The 19,236-nt window shown below is 36.5% G+C and overlaps 1 protein-coding gene across 6 annotated transcripts in view; it reads right to left on the bottom strand.

The window, feature by feature from the left end:
• Nucleotides 1–311: 311 nt before the first annotated feature.
• The window catches only part of MTDH (metadherin), a 60,026-nt gene continuing 41,101 nt past the window's right edge, over nt 312–19,236 (bottom strand). For all 6 annotated transcript variants that reach the window (XM_069465475.1, XM_069465473.1, XM_069465471.1 and 3 more), the window contains 5 exons: nt 14,739–14,863; nt 9,856–9,963; nt 7,054–7,194; nt 4,000–4,156; nt 312–3,378 (listed from right to left, as the gene is read on the bottom strand). In XM_069465475.1, the coding sequence (XP_069321576.1) occupies nt 3,308–3,378; nt 4,000–4,156; nt 7,054–7,194; nt 9,856–9,963; nt 14,739–14,863 (602 nt within the window). In that variant the 3' untranslated portion in view covers nt 312–3,307. The remainder of the gene's footprint in view (nt 3,379–3,999; nt 4,157–7,053; nt 7,195–9,855; nt 9,964–14,738; nt 14,864–19,236) is intronic.

The following is a 19,236-nucleotide window of genomic DNA, read 5'->3' on the forward strand; positions in this document are numbered from 1 at the left end:
TGCAAGTGATATACTGCACCTGGTGGCAGGCAGTTACATCTACTGTGAAGATGACATAAGATGGATAATGTTTCCCACAGAGAACACTGTGTCACAAACAGACATTTTCAGAGGCATTTAATTTAATTTGCCTTCCCAGTGGTAAAAGCTTCACCTATGGTTTTTAGGAAAAAAGCAATCAAAAAGTAATTGCCTTTAGAGTAGCTTAGGATGCAAAGTGACTGACGAAGTCCCTTCCCACAAGAGAACTGTAACAAGCAACTTAAACAAATCAAAAAATGGTTCGTTTTATTTATAATACTCAATGCATCTTACAAATAACATATTTGCATTCCCTAAGCCTTTTGGAAAGTAATTCCAGTTTGTGCAATAGGTTTACAGGAAAATTTTAAGACATCGAGTAGACATCTTAAACCTAAATTCTAAATTTTGAAAGATATTTCACACCGTATAATAGAGGACTGTTTTTAATTAAGAAAAACTAAACTCTGTAGTTAAATATTGTCCTCCAGTATTTTTAACCCAAATATAAACCGGGTTAGCCTATGAAATAAGACCATTAGATTTGGATGAATTATTCCAACCTCCCCTCCCCAATAAAACGCATGCACAAAGTAAACATGGTAAGTTACATTAATCTCATTTTATTTCAATATATTTTTTTGGACTCTCTCAACTGTTGTTTTGCTCAACTCCAGGTGTAGATAGGTAGGATTCCAGTCTGGAGAAACCCTGAACCACTACTCCCTGCTCCAGAATAGGGAAGGATTTTCAGTAAGTATGTGGAGGCAGGCAGGATTAGAGAGACTTTTGAGTAGTTTCTTGAGGAGACTTCGCTTGCTAATATGAGCAAGGTTCTCTTCTAGGCCTGGCAAAGCCTGAAGGGGTCAGTTATTTCCCTACTAGCACTTCTGGGAACATCTAATCCATGCCACCATGGAACAATAGGTTCTTTCTTTCTCCTTCCTCCCTGAATCACTACCTAGATTTTAGTGCCTCCTGAGTTGACATGGAAATCAGTTTCTGTTCAGATGCCAGAAACTGCTTTGATTTCACATAAAGATCTTACGGAACAGGTAAAGAGCAATGAACAATAATTTTGCAAGAGTTTGCACTTTATGAATGTGAAAGAGAATGTAATTAATTTTATCATTCATGTAGCTGCCGAATCTTAAAACAAAACCCACGTCCTAATTTTTGAGCCAGAGAGCAGGGATAGAGGTATCTCTATACTGGATCCACCGCAATTTAGCCACGTGCCTCTCCATCTCCACAATAGGTGTCTCCTCAAAAGATGGTGTCTTTAACACCCGGCTTAGGTGGCTGAATGGGAAGATACCAAGCTGGAGAAATAAAGTTTTATTATGTTTGACACAGCCAACGGAATTCTAAGATAAAGAAATGGTGAGGTAGAGTTGAGAGAGTTCAATTAAATTGTTGAGCATAGACCATTTGGCACATTCTAAAATTACAGACTCCCCATCAAATTCTCCTTTGTGATAACTTTACAAAGTGCTGACACCTCAGGAATCCTCCAATCTATTTATGAAACATTTATGTCAAACTAACAATAAAGTCATTTGAAGAAATCCATTCCTGGTTCATTAGCCATTATTTACCCCCATATCGAAGAAGCAAATAAAAACAATGCTATCCATTTGCTGAATTTATTTAAACAAATCAATTTAGAAATACCATAGGATTAAACAAAACTTCTGACATGTAAACATACTGCCATTTTCCTGAAACAGATGTTAACACCTGATAAAAGTTAATAATAGCTTGTTAGGAAAGCTGTCCATTAATAAGGCCAGTCTTCAGCAAACCTAAAACCATTTTGTTTCTTTAGCTTTCCTAGTCTGATAACGAGATACCATCAAACCACAATCAAATATAATATAGACAACATTGGATGGATAGATCAGTACCATTGGTTACAGCTGTTAAACAGTTTCATTCTTGGTGCCACATAAAAACAATTAAGCCAATCACATCAAATAAATCATGGCTTTTTTTAAATCACAATTCACTAAGTGATGTTAATTATGGTCCTTGTCAAACACGTTTGGTAAAGGCTATTTACAGTGTACATGGCTGAGCATGCACTATTTATAGTTACAAAGATACCTGCCAGTTTATTACAATAGAATTACACAGTGCCTGAAAATGGTGAAACATCTCACACATCATTTAAATCAATATAGTTTCAAGCAGGAAACGTTCCTTATTTGACCACAATTGCAATAATTACATGAAAATTCTTATAAAAACACGAATCCCCTTCAAGAAATTGATGCATATTCTACACACTACAGGTTAAGGCAGTAAAAAAATGTATTCCTGATAACTGGAGGTCTTGACAATGTCAATTAAAGCTGTCTGACTCTAGTTTTTCATTCTCCATCATATACTAAAAGTTTGTGAATGATTTCGTTTTTAAAGTCAAAAAGTATTAGTAACTAAGGAGAGCTGATGCTGGAAAAAAGTAATTGCTAGGGAAAGGAAAAATGTAAGTTGGATTTTGCCTGAAAGTTTTCAAATCATAAACAAGAGCATTATTTGTGAGTCTGACCCTTCAATGTATAAAACAAATACATATAGTTTACTTTTCTTAATTTAAAATATACTGTACTTTGAACAATTCAAGTAATGTAAGACTATCAAAAATAACTTCATAAGCCATACAAGTGTCAACTGCATTTTCAATATTTTAATTAAGAACTTTTTAAAAATTATAAACTAAACTATGACAGTTTAGTTAAATAAATGATAAATGACTTTTTATTTGCACTTGTGATTCCTTTAATACAAATTGCTACCAACAAATATGTAAAGATATGGCAGATTATGCATTTGATCAAAGCACTTTGATTTAAGCATAAAACAGATTCAAATGGTACAAGTTCCGTGCATAAGATCCAAGGAGATGCCTACTAATTTGCAGGCGACCCTCTTTCTAATCAGAATCCTTTATTCCTTGACTGCAGATGAGTTAGGGCACAATCTGTTGTAAACAGGGCACTGCTGTAAAACCAGGATAGTATTCTTAAATTAAGATCATTCTTGTTCAATTAAAAAGACTTTCCCAAGTGTCTTCCAGCACTGTAGTATATTCTGCTGACCTCTTAATTTCATAAATTAACTTTCCTTTGATTCCATTTTTATGGTGGTTGTGTTCACAGTTTTGTTTTAAAAATTGGTTTAAATTTATATAAAACTCTGTACATGTTCACAAATTATTGCATAAACAGCATATCTTTAAGACAGTGTTTGCAAACACATGTCTGTCCAATTCAGGAAAAACAATTCACGTTTCTCGTCTGGCTTTTTTCTTCTTTTTTATTTGTTTGGGAGATTCCCAGCTAGTTTCAGACTTGGCTAAAAGAAAAAAGGGGTGAGAAAAAAATTAGAAGGATAGTAAACACTGTTATGTCTCAATAATATAAAAAAAGTATGAAAAAATGCTTTAAAACCCTCAAATTTTGTTTAAGTCCTCGTTACGTATTTTAAGTTACTCTATGCCTGCCTCCCCCCTTTCTTTTCGGTCTCGATGTATTAGATTTAACCATATGGAATTGCTGATATTCAACCAGTTTTGACCTGGAAAAACCACCATTTAATATGGCTAACAAAAGAGAAAAATGGGTAAGACAGAAACTTAAGGTAGCTAAGGGAGAAAAAGAGGAAAAAAGGCATAGAACAAGTTGTGGCCTCAAGAATATGTGCAAAGAAAAAGGGAGAGGCACCAGAGAGACAAGCAGGCAGGCACCAAGACCTCCCTCTCTGTCCTCAGCAACCTAGTCCACCGTCAGTTATTTTAGCAACTTGGCCCTCACAACTGAAGTTCACAAGAGTCCAAAAAATCTAGCATTTGCAAAGGAAGAAAAAGCTGCTCTATTAATCCATTAGATTTCTAAGATCAGAACCTTAACACTTATGTAAGAATAATGTAAATAGTACAAAGAATACACAAAGGAACCAAAAATAAGGACTACTTACTCTGTGAAGGAGGCACACTATTTTGCTTGGTATTTGACTTGGATTTTTCTGTCTCTTGTAGCATCGGTGGCACTTGGGAAGAGCTCTTGTCAGAATCACTTTTTGATAAAGTAACAGATGGCTCGGTAGAAACAGCAGGTGGAAGAGTCTTGATAGGCTATTTTGGAATAAAATTATGTCAGCTTTTTGTTGAGTTTTCAAATAAAATTAAATATCATAGTATTGTCAAGGGGCCATTTAGCTCCAAGAAAATACTAAGATGGTTTTCAAGTAATTTATCAGAGGCAATGTAACTCACACCTGCCCCCTAGTGACATAACCAAATAAATCACCTATAATATTTATGACTATAGGCTGAGATAAAAACAAAGGTATAAATTATAGGATGTTTCTTGGATCTCCAGTAGGAGTCAGTAATTCCATTTTCATTAACTTTCTGTCTGCAATTCAAAGGGTCTATCCATTTCCCACCAACTCTGAACTCTTCAGAACTTTTTGTGAAAGACAAAAAGAAAATAGCTAATTTCAGAACTACCACTAGGTGACACCCCTTTATCTCCTTTCCAACAAGTAGGGATATCTCAAAGAGCAGCAGCAACAGCTTCCCTTTCCTACAAGCAGACTGTGGTTACCAGTCTGATTTCAAGCAACCCGTAACACTCAGGTCCAAAATTTCAGAGTTTTATCCAGTCAGGTAGTGAGAATAAATGCTAACGATAGGGCTTAGATTCTTGAGTCTTGCTTCTCCTGAGACAGCCTGGGAGCAGAAAGGAGACAAACTAACTGATTTGCCTCCCTGAGGCATGTCTGTTAATAAATGGTCAGGCCCTGGTACTGATAAAAATGCCAGTAACTTGGAGTGCCCTTAAGGTTGAGAGAGATGAGGAGAAGATCGTTTCACACCTGTTAGTGCTAAGAAGGTAAGTAACAATTCTCTTGCCTCTGTTCTTCCAGGCTCCATGGGTTCAAGAAAGCGCAATGGGAAAAGGACATAAGAGGGGGAAGTGGTGTGAGCCTAGGTATCTCAGGTATTTGAAGCTGTATTTACGCTGCTTGCTTTCTCTTTCTTTTTTTTTTTTTTTTTGAGACGGAGTCTCACTCTGTTGCCCAGGCTAGAGTGAGTGCCATGGCGTCAGCCTAGCTCACAGCAACCTCAAACTCCTGGGTTCAAGCAATCCTCCTGCCTCAGCCTCCCGAGTAGCTGGGACTACAGGCATGCACCACCATGTCCGGCTAATTTTTTTCTATATATATTTTTAGCTGTCCATATAATTTCTTTCTATTTTTAGTAGAGACGGGGTCTCGCTCTTGCTCAGGCTGGTCTCGAACTCCTGAGCTCAAACAATCCGCCCGCCTCGGCCTCCCAGAGTGCTAGGATTACAGGCGTGAGCCACCGCACCTGGCTGGTTTCTCTTTCTTAATGTTCCCTGTATTTATTTCATAACGAAAAGCTTTATAATTTGCCCTTTCCTCTCTATTCTCTTATTTATCTACATTAAATCACAGAAGGGTTAAAATTTACATGATGGCTTCTGAAAATGATTTAAGTAAAACATCAAAATATCACATGACCCCTTGCTATTTATTATCAAATCTAGACATATACTGAGATCAAATCTTTTTATCTCAAAGACCCATAAGGAATTAAAAGCATTAAGTTCAAATAAGTATGATTAAAACTGTTTTAGTACAAGACTGTTACCAATTCTTTCTTAGTGGTAACCCAGTTTCTTGTCTAAAACTGTTTCACTAGATATGTACACTCCATAAAGGCAGGGATTTTTTGTCTGTTTTGTTCTCTGCTGTATCCCAGCACTTCAAATAGCATGTGACACACAGTAGGTTCTCAATAAAATGTTTTGAATGTGTGAATAAATGAACCATGTACCTCTAGAATTTTTTACATATATATATATATTTGAGTCATGCACTACTGCCCAGATTACAGTGGTGTGATCACAGCTCACTGTAACCTCCAACTCCTGGACTCAAGCGATCCTCCTGGCTCACCCTCCTGAGTAGCTGGGACCATAGTTGTGTGATGTCAGGCCTGGCTGACTTTTTATTTATTTTTTTGTAGAGATGGGGTCTCGGTGTATTGCCCAGGCTGGTCTTGAACTCCTGGGCTCGAGGAATCCTCCTCCCTCGGCCCCCTCAAAGTACTGGGATTAGAGGTGTGAACCACGATGCCTGGCCAAATTTAATATAGTATTAATATGATATTTCGTATTATGACATTAGTATATTATAATATACTAATATAAAATTAGTATAATATTTTAATATAGTATAATGTACCCAATTAGAAATCAGATTTTAATTTGTGTCACTGGCCTAGACCTTTTATAAAATGGTTCCTTCTGCCACATAAATATTTCACATAGAAGGCACATCATTCAAGAACCTGTCACCAAATTTTAAACAAATATTACATTTTGGGAGGTTGAACCACAGTCATATTATGTGCATTCTTTGGGGAAGATACAACTAGTCATATTTTCTGTAAGCCATCTATCCCTTTATGCCTAGATATTTAGTAGGAGGAAATACAGTAGTTGGCTCTGATTTTACTACTGATAGCTATATAACTTTGGACAGATTATTCAACTTCTCTACTCTCATTTATATAACGAGTCTTACCTTTCTCTTGGGGTTGTTTTGAGGACTAAATTAGTCCACGTATTTAAAATGCTTAGCATAGTGCTTTACTAAAATATTAATTATGATACAATTCTTGAGTCAACAGACCTTATTATTAATATTATTTAGAGACAGGGTCTTGCTCTGTCACCCAGGCTGAAGTGCACTGGCACCGTCATAGCTCACTGCAGCCTTGAACTACTGGGTGATCTTCCTGCCTTGGCCTTCCAAGTGTAGCTGGGACTACAGGCAGGTATCACTCTGCCTAACTCTTATTTCTTTTTAGATATGAGAGTCTTGCTATGTTGCCCAACCTTGTCTTGAACTGGCCTCCAGTGATCTTCCCGTGTTACCGGGATTACAGGTATGAGCCACTGTGTCTAGCAACAAAATTTTATTATTCTTAAAAATTACCTGGCTATTTTTGATGAGTACTTCAGCTGGATCACTAGTGCTTATGGTCTTCGAGGAAAAAGCTTTTTCCTGTTTTGGACGGGCTTTAGAGGTATTTACTGGAAGCTCTTCTTTAGTTTCTTTTTCTAATTCTTCTGTGTCCTACAGAGAAAAGTACTCTACCAGATTACATAAATCATTCATTCTTTACTAATTAAAATCTATTTTGCTTGTTGTCTAGAAAATATCCCAAGAAAATAATTTCAATTCAGAAACTGTCCCAACTCCAACTGTGAATTAAATAATATACATACATACACACCCCAAAATAACAATTCTAATTTAATAAATAGAATAAACTTAAACTAGTACATATGTATGTATTTTTTTCCTCCAAGAAAGAGTCTTGTTCTGTTGCCCCGGCTTGAGTGCAGTGGCATGATCATAACTAACAGCAACCTCAAACTCCTAGGCTCAAGATCCTCCTGCCTCAGCCTCCTTAGTAGCTGCTATTATGGGCACATGCCACCATGGCCGGCTAATTTTTGTATTTTTTTTGTAGACAGGGTCTTGCTCTTGCTCAGGCTGGTCTTGAACTCCTGACCTCAAGCGATCCTCCTGCCTCAGCCTCCTAGAGTGCTAGGATTATAGGTGTGAGCCACTGCACCCAGCCTAAACTAGTGTATTTTTGGTTAAAAATAAAAAGTACACAGTGAACCAGTTGATACTTAAACTAAGACTTTAAAATGACCTCTTTAAGAAATAAAATGTTCATACATAAGTGAATTTTCTAGATAAATTAAACTTGCATAGCAGGAAGGAAATAGAGATTTCCAATTTTGGCCATGCCACAGTCTGGCTATATAATCTCAGGGACAAATCACTCGGTTTCCCTGAGCCTCAGTTTCCTCAACTGTAATATAAAATTTGCCCAGATGATTTCTAAAGTCCTAGCCAAGCTTTAACATTTCTATTCTTTAGTCTCTCAGACTTTTAAAAAATTTCTACAAAATAATTCGAGAGCACATCATATGGTTAGGTATGTGAAATAAGTATGAACTGGAATATTAAATAGGAACATCACTGAATTGTATTGTTCTTTAGCAACATATCCATATAAATAGCAGTTGTTCTTTTGAACAACTGTCTAAGATGATCTTAAAAGTTTTCTTCCAACACTGATATTCTACGAAACTTTTTCAGGATAGCAGGATAGTAAATTTTGAATTTAGATAGTAGTTCAAAATTTTGCTGTGAATTTAAGCTGAGCAGGGTAGCTTTGGAAATATGTGCGGTTTTCAATCTTACAAAGTTAATCAGAAGAGAAGAGTTTATTTCCATCCTAACTTGAACTCTTATAATAAAGGACTACACCAGCCACATACCAATAGCTAAAAAAAAAACTTTACTGAAAAAAGAACAAATTCCAAAATATAACTTTTTATGAATAGGATATATGTACTATGTACTCTGCATAGAACTTCAAGGATATCTAATTTAACTCTTAAAACAACCTATAATTAAGTAAATTATGCAAGGTAAAAAATAAGTAAATGGCAGATTTTAAATACAGATCTGAATTTAAACCCAGAATACTTACTCACTATATAGGAAAAAACAGAGAGTAATGACCTTTGCCAGTAGGTTGAACATTTCAGAATACATCTATCCCACAAAATTAAACTAATTTATAATCCAGAAAAACAGTATTAGTAAAGATCATAATTTAAGTCACAGAAATTCAAGAAAGAATTGGCCAGAATGGACTTCAGATAGCATTACTTACAAAGGATAGCTGTCAGTAACATTTCTCATCAGCCTGCTCCAGCTAACAAGTACACCTATTATGTAGTTTTAGTTGTTCATATCCATTGATCTCAGCCACATTAACCTTAATGCCCATTCATTTTTACTAGTATTTTATATAGACAAAAATTACTATTACTCATAGAAAAAAACCCTAGTATTGATAATAGATTGGTATTATTTATGAAAGTTTGTGCTTCCTACAATAAAAAAGAACTAAAGATGTATTTCCTTAAGATGTCACATAGAAACTTCTTCCAAATAGAACAAGTAGGAAAAATTACTGTGGTGGTTATCTCTAGAAATTTTTGCTATCTCCCACATTTAAAGGAATGAAAACAATTAATTACATGGTTACAGTAAGGAATAAAAATAATTTCGTAAGTTAAAATTTTAACAGTATTAGTGCTTTTAAAAATAAATCCATGCATGTTCCTAGTAATCTGGTAAGTCTGAAATTAAAATATCTTTGACTTCATCTTTATTATAATCTAAATTTTTTTCCTAGATAGGAGAGATCAAAGAAGTGAAAAAGAAAACACAGGAGTGATGCAAAGACAAAGTTTCTGTTGGTTAGAAGCCAAAAAAGCAGGAAAAGATAACTAAGTGAAATATTAATAATTAGCAAACTCAGAGTCAAGTGAAAGACTCCACTTGTCACGCACGTGGTTTTTCTAATTGTGCTAAATGTTACCTTCCAGTTACTCAAAAGGAAATTTTGTATGTGTAAAATACTATTCTTCCTTTTCTATTTCACCATTACACAATAAAAGATGCACTGAGTAATTTGAAACTTTATTATTTTTGGGCTTAGCTACACTTTTGATATGAATTTTTAAAGCAGTAACATTTTTATTACAATGATGTATAAATTTTTTAAAAGTTTATAATTTTTTCAAATAAATTTGATGTCTCATACTGTATCTTTTATCTTTACAAATTCTTAGCATTTGTACATCATCTTTTCACATTTTCACCAGTAGGCGCTTAAAGAATGTTTGTGTTTTGATATTTTACCTGTGCAAGAGAGTTATCTTCACCTTGCTTCTTCTTTTTCTTTTTTTTCTTTTTAGACTTCCCTGTTGGAAGTGCTCCCTCTCCCTTTTCTTTATCATCATCTGAAAGCTGCGGTTAAAAGCAAAACATTAAAGTGAACCAATTGGTTAAGTTTCCATTATTCATAAAATTATCATGAAATAATTTCATTAGGTTCAGTCTTTATCCCCCAAATCAAAATAAAAATTAGCAACAATACTGATTGAAAATTACATATTTAAAAAATAACAAAATACGTGGAACTTCTTTCTCTAATTGTCTATAACAGACTCCTTTTTTCTCATGTCTTTCATCACTCACTTTAAGACAATTAAAGAGCTGTGCAAACTTCGGTGTTTTAAAACTCACTGCATTACTCTGAAGTTAAAATGTAGAGCTATTTGCAAAATATATAATAAGCTACACAGCAAACCATATAGTTCCAACAAAGAACTAGTATCTAGACTATATAAAGAACACCGAAAATCAACAGTAAAAAATAATTCAATTAGAAAATATGCAAAAGACACAAACAGACATTTTACCAAAGAAGATACACAGATGGCAAAGAAGCACAGGGAAAGATGTTCAACTTTGTTAGCCATTATAGAAATGCAAATTAAAACCACAATGAATTATCACTACACACCTATCAGAATACTGAAAATATGGGTGAGGATGCAGAAAAACCAGATCACACACACTGCTGGTGGGAATGTGAAGTGAGATGACCACTCCAGAAAATAGTTTGACAGTTTCTTAAAATATTAAATATGCAACTACCATACCACTCAGTGATTGCACTCCTGGGCATTTATCCCAGAGAACAGAAAACTTACGTTCACACAAAAACCCCTGAACATTAATGTGTTTAGCACCTTTATTCATAATAGCTCCAAACTGAAGCTAAACAACCCAGACGTACTTCAATAAGAGAATGGCTAAACAAACTGAGGTACATGCATACAATGCAACATCACTCAGTACATACTACTGATACACACAACAACCTGGATGAATCTCCAGAGAATTATGCTGAGTGAAAAAAAAAACCAATACCAAACAGTAATATATACTGTATAATTCCATTGATATAACATTATTGAAATGATAAAATTACAGAGATGGAGAACAGATTACTGGCTGCCAGTGGTTATGGAGGGGATGGGGATGACAGACGAAAGTATGGCTGTAGAAAGGCAACATGGTGATGGAAATGTTCTGCATCTTTATTGCACCAATGTCAATATCCTGGTTGTGATACACTAGACTCTTTATCTGCAGTTTTGCTTTCTGTGGTTTCAGTTACCTACAGTCAACGTTGGTCTGATGGTACAATATTTAGAGAGACAGAGAACACATTCATATAACTTTTATTATATCGTTATAATTGTTCTATTTTATTACTAGTTATTGTTTTTAATCTCTTATGGTGCCTAATTTTACAAATTAAACTTTATCATAGGTGTGTATGTATGTATAGGAAAAAACACAGTATATACTGTGGGTTTGGTACTATCTGTGGTAGCAGGCATCTACTGGGGATCTTGGAACATATCCTACTGGATAAGTGGGGGCTACAGCATTGTACTATAGTTTTTCAAGATGTTACCACTGGGGGAACCAGAGTAAAGGATATAGCGGATCACTCTGTATTGTAATATTTCTTACAACAATATGTGAATCCAGTTATCTCAAAATGAAAGGCTTAATTTTAAAAACTGAATATGAGAAGGAATGTCATTGAAAATAACATTCTGCATGACAAAAGATACCTATCAAGTTAGGACTGTTAAATCAATATTCATGATACCTCTTCACACACACCATGTAGCTGAAATTTCAATGGAAAAGTGCTTTTTTTTTATTCTCACAGATGACAAACTAGATTCCTAGTCTATCCTTAGAGGATGAGATGATCTGGGTAATTGCTGTTTCTCTGCTCAGCGCCATAGTCATTATAATGATTTTGGTGGTCTTATGAACCACCAAATAGCTTACAGAAATTACTAGCAGATAAAAACACAATGCAAAACAATTTCTGTTACAAACTTAGCTAAAAGATTTTCAATCCAAGGTGGCTACCAGCAGTAGAGAAACTTCCATAGAAGTTTTCACCTCAAAGTGTTCTAGAGGCTTGTAATGATTAAAATACCACGCGAATAGATGTAGCCTGTGAATGATGTTCAGGTCACAAAAAGGAGTTTCTTCAGCCTACTTCTCACCCCATTATAATCCAACCCTACAAGAAATGTAGTTCCCCATGGCAAAATACTATTAATGGAAGAATGCTGACATCAACTTCATAGTACCTTTTAACTCATAGAAAAGTTAACATTTTGATAAATTTTAGGTTATTTTTAAAAATAAAGGACATTACTCATAAATTTCAAATTCCTTTATACCCCTTGTCCATCCAATTTTTGCACTACCTCTCTAGTGGTGACCAATATCATGAACTTCCTTCTGTGTGCATCCAATTTTTCTATAAATTTATGTTTACCAATATACAAAAATTTTTACATAAATGGCATACTGTATCTTTCTGTAACTTGCTTATTATTCAGCATGTTTTTGAGATCTATTCATATTGGTATTAACATGGCCATAGTTCATTCATTTTTAACCTCTAATATGCCACTGTACAAACATTTCACGTTTTATTTCTCTATTCTCCAATTGATGAGCATTTTTTTTTTTTTTTTTTTTTTGAGACAGAGTCTCACTCTGTTGCCCAGGCTAGAGTGCCGTGGCATCAGCATAGCTCACAGCAACCTCAAACTTCTGTGCTCAAGCAATCTTCTGCCTCAGCCTCCTAAGTAGCTGGGACTACAGGCATGCACCACCATGCCTGGCTAATTTTTTTTAATATATTTTTAGCTGTCCAGCTAATTTCGTTGTATGTTTAATAGAGACGGGGTCTCACTCTTGCTCAGGCTGGTCTCAAACTCCTGAGCTCAAGCGATCCTCATGCCTCGGCCTCCCAGAGTGCTAAGATTACAGGTGTGAGCCACCGCGCCCAGCTCTAATTTTTTACTTATTTACTTTTTAGAGACAGGGTCTTACTCTGTCACCCAGGCTTGGATGCAGTGGCATGATCATAGCTCACCGAGACTCAAACTCCTGGCCTCAAGTAATCTTCCTGCCTCAGCCTCCCAAGTAGCTAGGACCACAGATACATACCACCAAGCGCAGCTAATTTTTTTAAAATATATTTTTTAATTTTTTTTTTTTTTTTTTTTTTTTTAGAGATGGGGGTCTCCCTCTTGCTCAAGCTGGTCTTGAATCCTGACCTCAAGTGATCCTTCCACCTTGGCCTCCCAGAGTGCTAGGATTACAGGCATGAGCCACCGTGCCCAAAGTTTTTTTTTTGGAGACAGAGTCTTGCTTTGTCACCCAGGCTGGAGTGCAGTGGCATCATAATAGCTCACTGCAATGTCAAACTCCTGGGCTGAAGTGATCCTTCCAACTCTGCCTCCCAAAGTGCTAGGATTACAGATGTGAGCCACTGCACCTGGCCCCTAATTTTTTTAAAGAGATGGGGTCTTGTTATGTTACCCAGGCTGGCCTCAAACTCCTGGGTTCAAGCGATCCTTCCAACTCAGCCTCCCAAAGTGCTGGGATTACAGGTATGAGCCACTGCACCTGGCCCCTAATTTTTTTTTTTTTTTTAAGAGATGGGGTCTTAGGCCGGGCGCGGTGGCTCACGCCTGTAATCCTAGCACTCTGGGAGGCCGAGGTGGGCGGATCGTTTGAGCTCAGGAGTTCGAGACCAGCCTGAGCAAGAGCGAGACCCCATCTCTACTAAAAATAGAAAGAAATTATATGGACAGCTAAAAATATATATAGAAAAAAATTAGCCGGGCATGGTGGTGCATGCCTGTAGTCCCAGCTACTCGGGAGGCTGAGACAGGAGGATCGCTTGAGCTCAGGAGTTTGAGGTTGCTGTGAGCTAGGCTGACGCCACGGCACTCACTCTAGCCTGGGCAACAGAGTGAGACTCTGTCTCAAAAAAAAAAAAAAAAAAAAAAAAAAAAAGAGATGGGGTCTTGCTATGTTGCCCAGGCTGGCCTGAAACTTCCGGGCTCAAGTGACCCTCCCACCTCAGCCTTCCACGTAGCTGGGACTATAGGTATGCGCCATCATGTCCAGCCTATGTTTAAATTTTTACTTTATTCTAGATCCTTTCCCTTTTTGTTGACAAGTATGTTAAAACAGGGACTGGCAAAAAAACAAATCTGGCCCAACACCAGGTTTTGCAAATAAAGTTCATTTTCTCCCCGCCGCCCCCCCCCCCCCCCCCAGATAGGGTCTTGCTCTGTCACCTAGGCCAGAGTGTAGTGGTGGTATCACAGCTAACTGCAGCCTTGAATTCCTGGGCTCAAGCAATCCTCTTGCTTCTGTTCCCAAGTAGCTGGGACTATAGGTGTGCGCCACCATGTCCAGCTAACTTTTTTTTAGTTTTTGTAGACAGTCTCACTATGTTGCCTGGCTGATCTTGACCTCCTGGCTTCAAGCAATCTTTCCACCTCAGCCTACCAAAGTGCTGGGACTGCAGGCTTGTGCCACTGCGTCCAGCCAAAGTTCATTTTCATATTGCCTATGGCTGCTTGCTGCATCAGACTGCATGGCTCTTTAATAAAAAGGCTGCCAACCCTACGCTCAAATCTCTCCTATTATTAAAATACAAACAACTCTCTCACCCCCCTTGCAGGACCCTTCCTGACACCACATGTTGCTGTCATCCACTATCTCTCCTCCATTCTTATCCAAAATTATTTTTTTATCTCAGCCTTTGTGATCCAAAACTCTCCTCCTTCAGACTCTCATTAACAAATAAACACCCACTCATCTCTTATACTCACCTTTTGATCATCAGGAATTGGTTCCTGGGACCTTAGAAGTGAAGCTCTTTCTTCATCTACCCAATTCCCCCACTCTTCTGCTGGTGCATTCCAATCTGAGCTGGGATCAGCAGAAGACAGACCATCTAAAATTTAACAGTGTGAATTAGGTATCTATCATTTCTGCCATTAACTAAAAGACAAAAACTAAAAATTTCTTATATTGAACTAAGATGTAATTTTAAACTACTGTTCTTTCTCCCAAGCACATTTTAAAAGCTAGAAAAAAACCAATAACATTATGGGTAACAATCTTTATTAAACTTCTGCTAGCCTATCATATGGTTAAATGGAACTTCTGAGAAACTCCAGAAAATGTATTTATTGACCATTTAATTCCAGTCTCCCTACTTCCTTGTTATCAATGTCCTGAATTTACTCTCTTTTCCCTGTCCATTTTTAATTTGGTCTAGGACCTGGTCATTTTTTTGCCCTGATTATTACAACATTTTTGCAAGTGATTTATTTTCTAGGGTACAGAATTTTTAACAGCAGTACCAAAATTACACTCTCCACCTGTCATTTCACACTCTATCTCTCCCATCCTTATGCACCTTTCAAGATTAGGTTCTTCAAATTCATCAAGTCATGACAGAATATTTAACTACTACTTCTCCTCCTCCTCTTTTAATACTTAACCTGTACCTTCTTATATTTTTCAGATTATTCAATGTTCCTTTTATCTGATATTTAAGTTACTTTCAAGGCTTCAATCATCCTATTATCAAAAATAGGTTTTATTTTAGATTTCCAAATCCCTTTTTTTCACTTTAGGAGGCACTGAATTTTTACTTCCTGCAGGAAGCTATCAGTGACTTATTCTAAAAGGAAAAAACATTCTTTGGCTCTTCCCAGGCTTAAATAAATAGCTCCTAATTCTTCCCCCCCCCTCCTTGCATGTACTCCCATATATGCTCCTGTAATATCTACTTATGGTCAGGTTTCATTTACACTGGATTAAAAATACAGAGGAGGTTAGGCTTTATTTCCAAATCGTTAAAAAGTGACACTTGTTAACAAGAAACACTTAATGTATTATATCAAATACTCAGTTCTTCCATATATACTGCAGTCTGTTTCTGGAATTTCCATTCTATTCCACTGATCTATTCCTGGGATAGTGCCACACATAATACAAAATGTAATGAAAATGTAATACATTTTCATATCTATAAGGACAAATCTGCTTGTATTACTCTAACTGTTATTTTTTGCTATCTTATTTTCCAGGTGAACTCTACTATTTTTGTTTAGCAGGGAGGTAGTATACATCCTCATGCAGGCTTTATTTTGGAAGACTGTATGTTGATCTGGGAAAATGCTCACAAAAAAAGGACAAAATTGTCTACACAGTATGACCCCAAATTTATATGGAGACAAGAAAATAACACATTAATAAATATATCTTAATAGTCAAATTACAGGAATTCCATCTATTCAATCCTTATTAAGCACTTACTAGGTATTAGAACTTAAGCTAGGCAGGTATCAAAGATACAAAAATGAGTAAGAGGCCGGGCGCGGTGGCTCACGCCTGTAATCCTAGCACTCTGGGAGGCCGAGGCGGGTGGATCGCTCGAGGTCAGGAGTTCGAGACCAGCCTGAGCAAGAGTGAGACCCCGTCTCTACTAAAAATAGAAAGAAATTATATGGACAACTAAAATATATATATACAAAAAATTAGCCGGGCATGGTGGCGCATGCCTGTAGTCCCAGCTACTCGGGAGGCTGAGGCAGTAGGATCGCTTAAACCCAGGAGTTTGAGGTTGCTGTGAGCTAGACTGACGCCACGGCACTCACTCTAGCCTGGGCAACAGAGTGAGACTCTGTCTCAAAAAAAAAAAAAAAAAAAAAAAAAAACAAAAATGAGTAAGATAGAATCCTTCGTCATGTGCAGTTCATGGTCTTGTCAGGGATAGAGATGGGTAAGTACAACAGACAAGTAAGAGTGACAGATTCTGCCATGGGGGCTATGGAAACAGAGAAGAGAAGCTAAACCAGTAGAGGATAGGGAGAGACTGAAGATAAGCAAGAATCTATAGTCTAGTGGAGGAAGAACATGGAACAAGTGATTACAAGTGTGAAATGTGCTCCAAAAAAGGAAGTCCCTTCCTGTATTTCTAAATTCACTATCATGGGCAGGTATCTGGAGTCAGTATTACACAGTATTAGCACAGAAGTTAAGAGCATGGGCTTTCAAGTCCAACAGGTGTACATTTGAATATTGCTCTACCACTTTATAACAATGTGATTTTGGTCAAGTTTCTTAATTTTAATGGGCTATACATACCAACTTCATAGGGTTGATGAGAGGATTACATAAGATACATGTAAAATAAATTCATAACAATGCAGTTACGTGTTCAATAAAATGGTCGCTATTGTTTTTAATATCACTGATAACAGTAAAACCAGTTTCTATCAGGCATATTTAAGAATTTATTTCTTTCCAAATAGCGCCATGGGGGGAGAAGAATTTATTTCTCACGGTCATCATAATCTCTTGATAAGATACACTCAGTATGTTTTAATATAGAAATCATTTTTATAAATACAAAGGAATCTAGATTGCTAATCTTATACCAAGCGTGTATTAACAATACCGTTAGGAAATCCAAATGTCAAAGCTGTCATTGGTTTTGCTTAAATCTCACAGATAAGAAACACATATTTGGAAAATTGTCCATAAGCCATATCTCTCAGACCTCTTCCCAGAAAAGAAGAAAAAAGAAGAAACTGTCAAGTGGTAAAAAGTTTAGGCAACTGAATGGGCAATATACTAACATATGACTCATTTTCTTAATTAATATGGTGGGAGGTGAGGATCAGGGATAAAAATCTAGGAAAGTACTTCTGTTGCCTGGGCTAGAGTGCCATGGGGTCAGCCTAGCTCACAGTAACCTCAAACTCCTGGGCTCAAGCAATCCTCCTGCCTCAGCCTCCCAAGTAGCTGGGACTACAGAGGCACGCACCCATGCCCAGCTAATTTTTTCTATATATATTTTTAGTTGTCCAGATAATTTCTATTTCTAGTAGAGATGGGGTCTCTCTCTTGCTCAGGCTGGTCTCATACTCCTGAGCTCAAGTGATCCTCCCAGCTCGGCCTCCCAGAGTGCTAGGATTACAGGCGTGAGCCACCACACCCGGCCGGTAAAACGATTTTTAAAAAAGGCTTAGATGGCCAGTAAGTTTGGGAGAACAATTATAGCCTATGGCTTAACTTCTATAAGAACATTAACAGAAGCATAAATCTCTACTGACTTTTGTCTCATGGTGATTTTTCCATGCTTATCGATTTCAGATTTTTTTAATTAAATGGGATCAAATAACACTACTTTAAAACAATAGATCAATCATGTAAATCCAAATATTGTCACCAGGAGATATCTCAATAAATAATTCTTCAGATTCATTGGCTTAATGTGCCATAAACTTCTTAGACATAGTTCCCTTAAAAATGATGCACAGTATAGTTTTCTCCATTTATAAATAGAGTAATTTCTCATCTCAAAATTCTCCCATTAGTTTGCCAATGTCTTCAAAGAGCCATACTGGTTTTCTTTTTAAAAGGTAAGAAATTTGTTCTATTTAATTTGCTTGTGAAATAATGTTTTAGGCTTAAGCAACTCATCACTGGTCTTTATTTGGTTGTCAGTTGTTTCTTGTCAGAACTTAATTCAACATTAACTTTAATAGCCTTAATGAAATAAAACAATTATGTTAGAAAGACATTCTCTAGTGTTTAAACAGATAATATTATAATTAACTCCATTGAGTAGACTACTAATATTGCCACTAGAAGAAGAATATCAACAGCAGCAGCAGTAACACTTACTGGATATTTACCATGTGTGAGGCAGTGTTCTAAATGCATTATGTGTATTAACTCATTTAATCCTCTCAACAGCACTGTTGGGAGGGAATTACTATTTTTACAGATAAGGAAACTGAAGCATAGAATGATCGTGTAACCTGCATAAGGGCAAAGGCCAGGAAGCTAGGATTCAAATTCAAATTTGAGTTCTTAAAGCTCATGCTCTTAACCACTTCACTGTACTGCAGCTAATTCATTCACTCCTGTGTGCCAACAAAAATAAAGTTCTATTCAACATTTGACTTTTTACAGGGGCTATAATGACGTTGTTCCTTCATGGTCAAGATAAATGATAGGTTAACACGTCTTTAAAGAATGTTATCTTTTGTACTTTAGCATCTTAACCTTATACATAAGAACTTAGACAACTTTAATGCCTTTCTGTCAAGATAATAATGCCTATACCTCAAGCCAGAGGGTCAATATATTAATCGTATCATACTATAAATGTAAAGCTAATGTAATATACTTTGTAGATTAGCAATCTCAAATGCTAAATCATGCATTCTATAAATTCGGAAGTAATAAATAAATTCACTGAGCACCAAAAAGTAGCTGCGTTAAAGATGGTAACACAAAAAATAA

The sequence above is a fragment of the Eulemur rufifrons genome, chromosome 3, assembly GCF_041146395.1.
Source record: "Eulemur rufifrons isolate Redbay chromosome 3, OSU_ERuf_1, whole genome shotgun sequence".
NCBI lineage: Eukaryota > Metazoa > Chordata > Mammalia > Primates > Lemuridae > Eulemur > Eulemur rufifrons.